The sequence below is a fragment of the Octodon degus genome, unplaced genomic scaffold, assembly GCF_000260255.1.
Source record: "Octodon degus isolate 3935 unplaced genomic scaffold, OctDeg1.0 scaffold00118, whole genome shotgun sequence".
NCBI classification, from domain to species: Eukaryota; Metazoa; Chordata; class Mammalia; order Rodentia; family Octodontidae; genus Octodon; species Octodon degus.
Window position 1 is genome coordinate 6,854,304 of NW_004524694.1, and position 12,897 is coordinate 6,867,200.

Here is a 12,897-nt window from a genome sequence, read left to right on the forward strand (position 1 = left end):
AGATAGGAAAACAAATTTTAAGTTATAAATCTCAAAGACAAATTTAATAGGATTTTTGTCAATGTCTTATACAATATCATAACCAGTTTGACACTGGTCATTTACAGTGACAACTGAATATTGTTAATCATGGCTCAAGCAGATTTTAATAATGAATAAACATACAAAATGTTGATTTAGTACCAAGAATCAATAAGAATATGGACATTTCTTTCAAATTTGGGATTGCTATCAAGCTCTCAAAGAACTGATGTGTAACTTATCACAATTCTTTAAAACCTCAGCATCCATCCTTTCTTTTTTTGGATTTTAGGGAAGGACCTACAGGGTGTTCAGGGTCTTACTACTAGATCAGATTCGTAGTGATCCGCCTGTTTACAGCCTCCCAAGAACTGGGATTACAGGTGAGCCCCACCGCACACAGTGTAACATTTCTCCTTAACACAAAAGAATTTTCTAAAATTCCATTGTCCACATACACTCATTAAAAACTTTCCAATAAATTAATTATAAAGAATAATTATATCAATCAAATATTTTTTAAGTTTTTAGCAAGACTGCATTTATAGCTGTATCTTGGCTGTGTTCTAAACTGTGGGTACAAGACCAAGACGAGCTTTCATTTATTGTCTTTACAATTGCAAATCTATGAGATGCTCTTGTTCCCTCCTTTCTGCCACTTTCCATTTCTCTATATGATCTACAAATGCTGTCCTCTGCATCACCCATTCCTATCCCTAGTGAAGTCCCTAAGTCAAAGAATGAAGAAGAAAAAGTTCATGGAAAGCAGGGAATGAAGAGGGAAGAGTGACAACTGATGAAAAATCACATCAACAATACCAAAAAATAAAACTGCCTTCTGCTTTTGGTCCTTCTCTAGCTCCTTGGTGTCAGCAAACTCATGTCGTCTCAGTCCCTGAGTGCCAATTCTGTGTTATCAGTGAGTTTTGAGGACCTTCTTACGTGCCCCATTGCATTCATTCTGTTACGAATCTGACCAGAAGTGAGTTCTCCAAGATAAAATCATTTTGAATGCTTTCTCCTTACTCATTTCAAATACCTAAAATCTCAAATGCATTTTCCATCCTTCCAACAAAATACCTGACAGCTTGCTCATTTTCCAGTTCACGAGTCTGTAACCTTGCTACCCGATGACTCGGGTTTTAACACATTCCCTGAATCCACCTCCTGCCTTCTGCACCCACCTCAATGTGTCCACAGTGTTCCTGAAAATGTTTAATTTTCTCACAAATGGAGTATAGGCTTATTGTTCAAAATCTATAAAACACACACACAAAAAGTTGAGAAGGGAAAATAATGTCCTCCAGTTGAACCTCCCACTGATAACCATTTTCTCTTTACATTCTATTTTCCTCTGTGTAAGTATTTGTGCTTGTCTATATGTGTGCATAATGAAAATCTGGTCATACTGTGAATGGTGTTAAGCCAGCTTATATATAGTTTTGTATAATAAACTTTGTTCTTGTCATGAGATATTACATTATACTGTTTTTTCCCTATTCTAAAAATCTATGCTCTATTATTAGACCCTTAAGTAATTGCCAATTTTTTACTCTAATAGCTACCACTATGAAATCCTTCTGTACACCAGGTTCAGTGTTAAATACTTTAGAAACATTCTCTCAATTTGATCCTCACAATAAACCCGAGAGATAAACATCTTTATCTTATTTAACAGGTGAATAAACAAGCTCCAAAAATACATAACGTAGCAATTTTACCTTAACCTGAAATTTCAGTATGATATTATTGAACATAAAAGTCTGATTAGTATTCTAAATAGGTTCATACTAATGTAACCTATACAATAAAACTTTAACTCTACAGTTTAATTTCTTTAAATATCACTTCTATTATTTGCCTTGTTAAAATACACAGTGAAAAGCAGGTTTTCCCCCAAATACACTATAACTTAATTCATCTAAATATTAACAATTTTCAAATAATAATATTCAATGTTCTTTATCTGTTGGATTGGAATGATCATATAATACTTGGATTTCTGAACTTAAGGATTAAACAATAAAGATTAGGGAAAGAATAAAAGATAGGAAAAAAGGAAGGGAAAAAACATGCATGTATATATACAGGATGGCTGAGATAATTGCATTAACAATTTCTATCAGTTTTTTAAAAATAGCAGTTAATGTTCAGAATTTTCACCTTCACTAACTCTGTATGTTGATATCTATGATCTAAACAGCTAGATAAAAGACAGCAACGTGTAACACAAAACCATGGTTGAATGCCTTTCATCTTGATCTTCTAAATGTGTATTTATTCTAATGTCTTATCAACTTATTATTATACTGTCTATAAAATAAACCTTAAAAAGTACAGAAGACAAGAAAATAGAAAAAATATGGTTTCTTGAAGGCAAGTGCTGATAATTATATGTCCATTCTTGCATAACTATTTCAGTTAATCTGAGGAACTGATCTGATGATAAAATAGATCATAGAGCAACCATTTTTATTAGCTATTCTTGTTTTGAAAATCTGTAATATACATATTGCTGTTTGTTGTCCTACTTCTGTCTTTGTTTCTGCTACTTGTTTTTGCTTTTGTTTTTACTCTTGCAAATAAAATAAGATAAAACTAATAAACAAAAAATACTTGGTATTTAAATTGGCATGACTTCTGAAAGCAATTTAATAATGGCCAACAAAACTTTTACATCTATATAACAAAATCATTATATCTAATGACAAAATTCATCTATCTAGGTATTTTTCCCCCTTAGGCTGAGGAATCAAATCCAAATATACTAGGCTGTACTGAATTGCATCCCCAGGCCTACTCAGGCAATATTCTAAGCAAATAATTAGTTATATATGAACACGGGTAAAAATGTGTTAAGTATAATATCAAAAGGCAAAAAAAAAACAAAAAAGAAGTTTTTTACATTAGACAATAATAGGTAACATGAACCCAAATTAAAAATCAAATTAATATGGCATGGGAAATTCTTATAAATTAATGTTAAAGTAAACATTATAAAGTTATATATTATAGAATCCATAATCATTTTATTAGTTCATTACACAATATTCATGAGAACTTTATCAAAAAAAGAGAACTTTCCTAGATATTGGGACATAGCAATAAAAAAAGAGAACCTAAACATCCTCCTGTATTATCTGCAGAATAAGCACGTTACATAGTTCATTCTCTGTACTCTCACATTATCAGATTTTTATGCTCAATAGTGTATGTTCCAAACAGGCTGTATATTTATACGTATAATTAGTATTATTCAACTACAAAATTTTTCTGCCGTTTTATGTTAACATACTTAAATTGACATAACATACTTTTATCAATTACCTACAGTACCTAAAACATTTCCTTTAAAAAATACCACCCATTCTAAAATTTGAGTGATTGCAATCTTGCCCGTGAAATGTATTTTTATTCCCATACTTACCATCAAGAATTGTGTCCACCTTCCAAAAAATAATCCCACATTGAAATCCTAACGTCCAATATAACTGTACTTGGACAGGTACAAGGGTGGACCCTAATTATAACAAATAATCTTATCAGGGGAACAGAAGTCACTGGAAAGTATACGTGCACGTGGAGAAGACCACGTAAACACAAAGAGAGGAGCCAGCTATCGGGGCCAATAAGGGAGGCCCTTGGAAGAAAACAACCACCAGCAACTGTTTTTACGACTCAGCATTTTTAGAACGTGAGACAAGTTGCTTCTGTGGTCGAGGCCGCCAACTAGAGCATGACGTCACGGTGCCTGAGCAGATTTTGCAGCACAATGTAAACCGCATGGCCTCCGCGCAGAGGTCAGGCGTACAAGTCTCGGGAGCTCGCTTGAGTTTCCTTCCAAGGAAGAGCCGATTCTTCCGGCTATAGACCTTAATGAAAGTTAGTTACCCCAATATATGGCTCTGTGGGCTCACTAGGTTTGCAATGATCCAGTTAACAGCATTCTCCCTTCTGAAATTCCATAATGCATCCAACTGGGTCATTTCACACTAAATCATCTTTATGTCATTTCTTGCATTCCCACCCTGTAAATGACTGGATTAAAGATAGGAATGATACCTCACATTTCCTTTCTGCATTCTGCAGCACTCAATATATTAATGGTTGCATAGGTACCAAAACGAAAAAGAGAAAAAAGGATGGATAAATATAATTTGGAATTGGTATTAGTGCAGAATTATGTGGTTTCATAATTTCAAAATGCCCAAGTGTCTTTCGACATATTCAGTATCTCATTTGTCTGTCACCAAGACATTCCATAAGGTGTCAATGTTCCTTTGGTAGAGCCTTCAAGTTCCTTATCTATTCAGCCTCAAAATAAAACAATGAGATATTACATATTTTTCTAATGTATAGGTATTTCTATCATGCCATACTTGCAAAAAAAAAAAAAAAGAAAGAAAGAAAGCATAGGAATCAAATACAAAATAATACTGAATCCTAATACCTTCTCAATTTCTACAGTTTTAATTCCTTTCTTGATATTAAAAGGGCTTAAAAATACCTTTGGGTTTAAAAGTTTTTAAAGTTGGCAAATATTTGAAACGAACCACTTATCTTAAAATATTATTGCAAAAAAAACAGTAATGGGGCAAACTATATATTTGTACAGGCTGCATCTTTTAAATTTGATTTAAAAAATATACCTTACAATCTTTCAACTTACCCAGACAAATAGGGATGGGATAGTTCCATCTTCTGACTGGTCCAGGCATGCACGTAATGTGAGAATGGCCCTACGTAGGGAAGATAACACAGTGCAGTACACATTTATAAGAAGTCTAAATTAGATGTAGCATATTGAATGATTATTATTAAAATGCAGTTACATATGCACACTTCAGCAGATCACCATACCACAAAGTGTCTGAAGTGAATGGGAACCAGTCTGAACATATCTTGTGATTACAGAGGCCAGAGGTAACTTGTATTGATCCCATGATATCTCAGTAAATTTATAATTAAAATATTTATATAAGCTTTTGTTTTCCTGGTATATTTTTGGTGAACTTCGTATATTCTATTTCACTTTCCTCTTGGAAATCTTTCTATAGCTTGAAATAAGAAAGATATTTACATGTACTTATGATAAAGTATAAAAAAACTGTGGTCATTATAGAATAATAAGACTTCACATCACATTAGAATTGTGGTTTTAATATTTTTCTATCAAAATGTTCTACTAAGTTACTGCAATGCACCTACATATGAAGGGCTATTGATACAGTAGTTAATGAAATTCCATAATATTCAAGGTGAGACAAGTTAAAAATTATTGCAAAGTTCCTTTTACAAACACTAAAACAGGTCAAAGCATTGAAATATGAGGTCTACAAATTGATTACACTCCAAGAATAATCATTCATAGTATAATTTTCATTATTATAGATTATTAACCTTTACATTTTGCTTTTTGTCCAATACTAGGGTCTGAATTCAAGGGTTTCACACTGAGCTAATTCCCCACTGCTTTTTCACTTTTTGCTCTATGACAGGCTACTTGCTATGTTGCTGAATTCCTAAATTGCACCTGCTGAATTCAAATTTGCAATCCTTCCACCTCAGCCTCCTAGAGTGTAGGGAATATAGGTGCAGGCTACCACACCCACCAAGGAATGTATTAATGTGTGACATAATTTCTGATTCTAATTCTATGTGAAGCATTTCATGGAGGATATAATTTGTGACACATTTTTATAAGACTTTACAATTCATTCCTTCCAAAAAGAACCTTCAAAAAAGGATCAATATTGTGACCTTTGACCTTAATTGTCCACTTGACTGGCTTGAGAAACACCTGCGGAATTAGTGAGCACACTCCCTGGCAAGTCAGTGAAGGTGTTTCCAGAGATGACCGGCATGAGAAACAGCAAATTAAGGGTGAGACCCGCCCTTCAGATAGGCAGCACCATCCAGTAAGCAGAGTGGGGTGTGGACAGAACAAAATGAGGTAAGGAGAAAGCCTGCCTGCAGAGCCAGAGGCAGCCTTCCCGCTCGCTCTCCCTCTCCTTCCCCTTCTTTTCTCCCCCTCTCCCCCTCTTTCCTTGTATTTTATCAGCTTTTGTGTGGTGAACAGCTTTGTTGTTCCCACTGTGATGGATTTGCCTAAGCATAACTGGGAAGCTTCGGAAACCAAAGGACCTTGGGCTGAGACCTTTGACACAGCCACTCAGAATGACTCTTTCCTCCTTTAAATTGTTTTAGTCAAGTATTTTGTCACAGCAATGGGACAAAACTCCTGCATATACACAAATATATTCATATAAAATCAGAATAGACTTTCCAAATCCTAAATGTATTTATTGTGGATATGCACTACTTTGGAGATTTTATTATTAATTTTTTTATTGTTTTCCCTAATGCTTTGCCTTATTTCCAAATTTTAAATATTCAGAAGTTATCAGAATCCTAACTGAAAAGTGACAAAAATGAAGATTCACTTTGACTCAAAATCATTTTTATTTCCAAACAAAACAAATTTTGTACATGCCAGTATTTTCTCTCATAATCTATTTTATGAACATTCTATATTTTAAAAAAAATGTTTTCCATCTTTATTTATTTATTTATTTATCTATTTGGTACAGAGTGTCACTACACAGCTCGGATTCATAGTGATCCGCCTGTCTCAGCATCCCCAGTGCTGGGATTATAGTTGTACACCACCACGCCAGGTTTTGGTGGCTGGCTTGGCACAGGGACAGCATGGCATGCAGTAACAGGGATAGAACCCAGGTCCTTGTGCTTTCCAGGCAGCTGTTTAGACCAGTGAGCTACCTCCCTGGCTAGAACACTATACTTTCAGCATAAACTAGCAGGCTAAGATGAAGATTTTTGAAACATCTATGGATAGTCAATCATTAGTCTGTTAAAATGTGCTAAAAAGATAATGAAAAAAAAAGCTATAATATCAAAATAGACTCACCTGCAGAGAATAGCCTTGACTACACTGGAAGGACACCACGTCCCCAACCATGTATCGGTCTCCAATTTTGATTCCACTGCTCGGAGTCTGCGGCTCAGGACAAGAATCCAAACCAATTGCTAAGAATATTTTAAAATAATGATCTAAGTAACTGAAATGAGGAATACTTACATTATGCATGTTAATTTGCACAGGTTGAATCCTGGTGTCGTATCAAACTAGATTTAAACTGATACACTGAAAACTCTGTGATACCCTCTACTGAAAAGTGTACCAGAACTCCACTATGAAGCTCTACCTTCTGAACTATTACAGCACCAACAAGTAAATAGCCTTGTGATTATACTTAAATTATTTTTATACATACTCCATGTATACCTATGTTCTACTACAAAACAAAAATAGAAGGCCCTAGAAAGAAAACCCCAAAACAAACAAACAAACAAACAAATTATTGTAAGAATTAACCAGAGATGGCAGTAGAGACCTGTATTCCCAGCTACTCTGGAGACTAAGGCAGCTTGACTACTGCAAGCCAGGCAACATAGTGCAAGACTCTGCCTTTAATAAATGAGGAAAGAAAAATAAAAAAATTATTTCTTAGAAATCACTGTAGGCGTAGCTCAGCAGAACTATAGCTTAACATAGATAAGGCCCTGGGTTCCAACAAGGGGACACTACGCCCATGACAGAAGAACAAAAAGAGAGAAAAAGAAGGAAAGAAAGACAGACAGAAAGAAAGAAAGAAACGAAAAGAAGGGAGACAGGAGGGAAGGAAGGAGAAAGGAAGGAAAGATGAAATTAAAGAAGAAAGGAAGGAAAAGGAAAATAAAAATCATTAAAGCATTCTGAGTAAAACAAATAATAAATTCTTTATTCTTCTTGTTGTACTGCCTACTTCCTTCTTTGTTCATACAAAAAGCATCTCTTTCAGTTATGAAGAATATTTTCTTAGACATATTGCAGGTACAATATAAAAATGTATTTTTTGCCAAAAATAGTATAATTTGAAAGAAGAAAAGTATGTGTTTCATTAAGACATAAGAAGTATTATCTCTCTTCACTGAGAGGAAGATAATATTTTAATTCAAAACATTTCTATTACTTTACATTCAGAATTTATTTTTCAACATAAAAGAATAAAAATAGTGAACATGAGCTTGTCATAAAATGATTTGTTTAAAATTTTAGCAAATTATTTGTAGTTTTCAAAAATATTCTTCAGGTATGCCTGCTATTATTAAATACTTTCTTATTAAACACTTTATTTTTTAATAAAATCCAGTTTGTTTTGTATCTCTTTGAAAGATACATTCTGAAACTAATCTATAGTTAATGGGGTTCAGATCACCATTCCAAATCATTATTTTTTTTAAATCATTCAGAATTCAACTCTACAGCCCAAAAATATATTGCCTATTCCTTCATTATTTGTTTGGGTTATTTCTTGGTCGATGGTCCCAGGATCCCTCTCTAGATTTCTTTTACGTTTTCTGTTATTGAACACATAATTGCACACCTGGGTGCTCCACATATATCTGTACTATACAAATGGGAATTGTAGCACATCACAGCCCGGAGTCCTAAGGAAGCAGTCAAACAAACACCACCGCTGTGATAAGTGAGAGAACAGTGTGGGAAAGAGAGTGAACCTACATCTGGATGATTTCTTAATAAACATAAAAGTCTAATTCTGCAGATGGAAGATGCCTAATAACACATAGATTAGCTTGAGTCCTGCCATACTTAAGCATTTAAAATGGCATAAAAATCAGACTTATTGATAAAGTTATGAATGTATTAGTAAGTAAAGTAGTTAGCAGGAATAAAATAGTCCTTTGAAAATATGCATGAGGCTGTCTTAATTGAGAAAAGGAAAATTGGTAGACATGAATCCTGAAGCCCTCAGTCTCTAACCACGCATTATATTACGTATCTTTTGATGGTTTTGAAATCTTGAATTCATGAACCTTGTGGTAACTATCTGGCATTAAATGGTAGCCTCCTTTTCATTTCAGATGAGGTGTTCACTCTGGCCTCTGCGACTGATTCTTGAGATCCAAAACAGAGACAAAATTGCCTTTCACACTTGTTCCTGCCTCACTGAACACCCACAAACAGGCCTCACTTCACTCATTAAGTTCATCTGATTTCACAGAACTCTTTTCAGAAATTACTGAGTACAAAAAAGTGAATTATGACATAAACATATATATCTTTCGTTATCATTTCACTTCGGTACATTCTCAGCCTCTTGCAAGTTCCGAACAGCATCTTTATTTCTTTCCTATTAGGTGACACCTGCAGTCATTCTTACTCAGAATATACATGCATTTGTCTTCTTTCTGGATCAAGCAGCCCACTCAAGGTCTCACAGACCAAAAGCAATCTACGCCTAGTAGTAGCAATTTCCTTATCTGGGAGTGAGATTTAAAAAAAAACATGACAGCGATGCCACGGAATATTGAAACTCATTTTTAAATAAAGCTTTTAGATAGCAGACAGGAACATGGTGACGTATTTGGGAAAGGGCCTCCTTTTACAATGTTTTGAACTTTTAGCTTTTAAAAAAATTCCATAAACTATGTGATGACAATTTTATAAGTTCAAAATGCATGTATTTCATACAGAAAAGGATCAAAAGATTATGCCAAATAAGTTGCATGGTTATGTTTCTTGGTAGGAATACTACCAACAGTTTGTATGTCTATCTGTAATTTTCTGCATTTCCAAATTTCCTATCACAATATAAACTATTATTGTAAACAATAAAGTAGCTTCAATTGGACTAATTAATACTGGCAGAGAAATGGGGGCACATGCTCAGCCTCCTTTCTATTTTTTATAGAAGAGCCATAATTTATACCAGGTAATCTCTGTTGATTATGAATGCTTCAGGGAAAAAAGTAAATAATTAAAAAGCCAGGCCATGCATGTTGATGGCCTCACTCATTTTTGGTTTGCTATTTTATTTGCTTGCTTGTTTCTTTTGTCAGCCAATGTGTTGCATGCACTACAGAAAGAAAACTCAAATATGTGAAAAATCTGCAGTTCAAATTTTGAAGCCATTTTTATCAAAAAAAAAAAGAGAAAAACTGTGTTTAAATATTAACTTAAAATATCCTCCTCAGAAATCAGTTTTCATGTGTCAAGTAACAGAATCGAGAGGGTATTTAGAGAAATCAACAGGAAAAAAAGGAAATTTGTTTGCACAAATGTTACAAAGGCATCCCTTCCCCTTAGCCAAGGCTCCTCTTTTGCTTAGCAATGATAAAGTAATGCTCCATTTTAAGCTTCATGTGTGTAAATTTTGTAAAATTATGCCTTTGGCATTTGAAGGTGATCTCTGGGAGAAAACTTCTAATGAGATTGGATCAATTATTCTCCTTTTGCTGCCAAAAACAAATAGAAATGGATCCAGGAACAAATCCATTCAAAATTTGCTGAGCTTTGTCCACTGTCAAATTACTGCAGGCCATTAGCCTGACCCAAAATATTGAGTCTTCATTTCTTCACATTACCAATATTTATTTGTAATCGAAAAGTATTCTCTGCAATTCTGCTCATAAGACCATCAGTCTGGAGCCCAGAATGCTCTTAATTATGTCCCATGTAGCTGATAATTCTGTGTGTAGTCATGCATCACTGTACATATATGTACACATGTATAAGAGTAAAAGGGTTCCCTTAAAGACCCTTGAATACTTACATGAGGGCAGTATGAAAAATATTTATATGAAGTGCCAAACCTTTAAGGAACTTCATTCTTCTGAGGAATCAAAACAAGTAGCCTCTATATGCAGCACAACATTGGCTTTACTGAAAGAAAACCCCGGGGACTGGGAGCACTGCTATTACCTCACGATGTGACTACAGAAGCCAGGAAGAAAAACATGGAATCCAGAAACTTAAGAGCTGTCTCTACGTCATCTGTACAAAGCAGTACACCATGAGTGAGATGCTCATGACATAACGTTTGATGAAAAGAGAAAATGAATTATGACTAATTTTTAGGGGCCTTATAGGTTTTACCCATATAATGTCTTTGTAACGACTAGCTAGAAGGGCCAGGGAGGTAGCCCAGTGGCGTAAGGGCTTGCCCAGCATCTCCAGGTCCTGAGTTTGATCCCTGATACCAAACAAAGCAAAACAAACACAAACAAATAAAGGCTAGCTATGCTTGAATACAATAGGTATTTCTCAGTTAAATAGTTTATGAGATGTTGATGTACACAATCTAGTTCAAATAATAAAGTTAGTCTATGCAAGAAAAGAAAATCAGTCTAAGTAAAACACAATTAATCTTAAAATCCTGTTTTTCGCAGATAATCAATTACATAATTAGTCCAATGGAGGAGCTCATATTTAGTAATTATAATAGCAAATTTATTAAAGCCTAATGTATTAGCTCTTTTGACTTTTGCCTGAGGATGGAGAGGGGTAAAGTCATGGTTATGTTCAATCAAATCTTTTGTTATTTATAAGACACAGTCAATGGATAAATTACTGGACATTTACTGATGTGTGACTATTGCCATGTTCTTAGGTATTCAAAGCAGCGCTACAATGATCACACAATTTGGAAAGATGCTTCAGCATCATCTACGTTATTCCAGCATTTGCAGCAAAGTTACCGGTGGCAAATATGAATGGTCTGCGGTCGTGGGGGAGAGGAGAATCTACTCGCTGTTTAACACCCACATTTGCCTTCTGGAGATGATTAACGAAGATCAGTGAGGACCTCTAATGATCTTCAAAGGATTTATACAACTTACACCATCTTATTGCAAATAGTTTTGCCTTTCAAAATATGTACAACTTAAAAATTCAAATTAGAACAATTCTAACTGATTTATAGATTCTGCGAGTTTTCTCTAGAATTGTCTAGTAGGATAGTTCAGTATATAGCTCACAAAATTAAGGAAGTGAGATGGAAATGTCATATTATAAACTGGTACATATCCTAAATCCAGATTGGAGGTGCTGAGGCTTTACACAAATCCAAGGGGCAGAGCACCTGGAATTTACAAATTTTCTTTGAGGAAGCCTGCCAACATTTCATATAGTTAATAGCAATACTTTAAGGAAAATATTGAGTAAATTTATTAATTTGGGACAACTATTCCTATTCACACAAGTATCTAAGTAACACATGTTACGAGTGAAAACAGTGGTGAATCTTTATGTCAACTCATGATGTCCAGTGTCAGAAAATATAAAAATATTTTTCTCAGAATCCCCCCAAAAGTATTTCAGCTTCCCTCTATTGAGCAGAAAGATATATATTCTCCAAACCTCAGCTTATTTGTTTCACTTTGCCCAAGATGTTAGGTTAATATATCATTTTCCTTCTGTCTTATTTCTTTCTCTTCTATATCCCCTTTACTATTAATAAAAAACAAAACCGGCCATTTTTTTTTCAACATTTTCATCAATGTGATTTGCCTGCTTATACGTTGGCTACATTTTCAGAATTTGCTACATAAAATCTGTTTTAAAAAATTAGTTTTGGGGCCAGGGAGATGGCTCAGTAGAATAAGCGCTTGCCTGGCAAGCGCAAGGGCCTGAGTTCAATCCCCAATTCCACAACAACAACAACAAAAAAAAAAATCACTTTTACAGGAGAATCACTACAAGTCTGATCTCCATAGTGAGGCCCTGCAGATCCTGCAGACCCTGTACCAAATACATTTAAAAAATCAGTTTTAAAAAGTTTTAAATTGAATAGCATACATTAACTCATTTTGCTGATTTGTAGTTTAGAAAAAATTCTTGTGGAATAATCTATAATCTCTAAAAATAACCTAGGCAGGATGATTACAAGTATGAAAATACATATGGACATAATAATTGTAGTATCTATTTGCTATTTGCTTTAACTTTGTAAGTAATTCCATATTCACTTCCCATACAAGGTTCATTCTTTAAATAAACCAGGGGCCAGGGAG

General features: G+C 34.4%; 1 protein-coding gene across 1 annotated transcript in view; it reads right to left on the minus strand.

Moving 5' to 3' along the window:
* The window catches only part of Csmd3 (CUB and Sushi multiple domains 3), a 1,279,636-nt gene that overhangs the window by 114,591 nt on the left and 1,152,148 nt on the right, over positions 1-12,897 (minus strand). The window contains exons 41-42 of the mRNA XM_012516661.2: positions 6,950-7,068; positions 4,691-4,760 (exon numbers count right to left, since the gene is read on the minus strand). Of these exons, the coding sequence (XP_012372115.2) occupies positions 4,691-4,760; positions 6,950-7,068 (189 nt within the window). The remainder of the gene's footprint in view (positions 1-4,690; positions 4,761-6,949; positions 7,069-12,897) is intronic.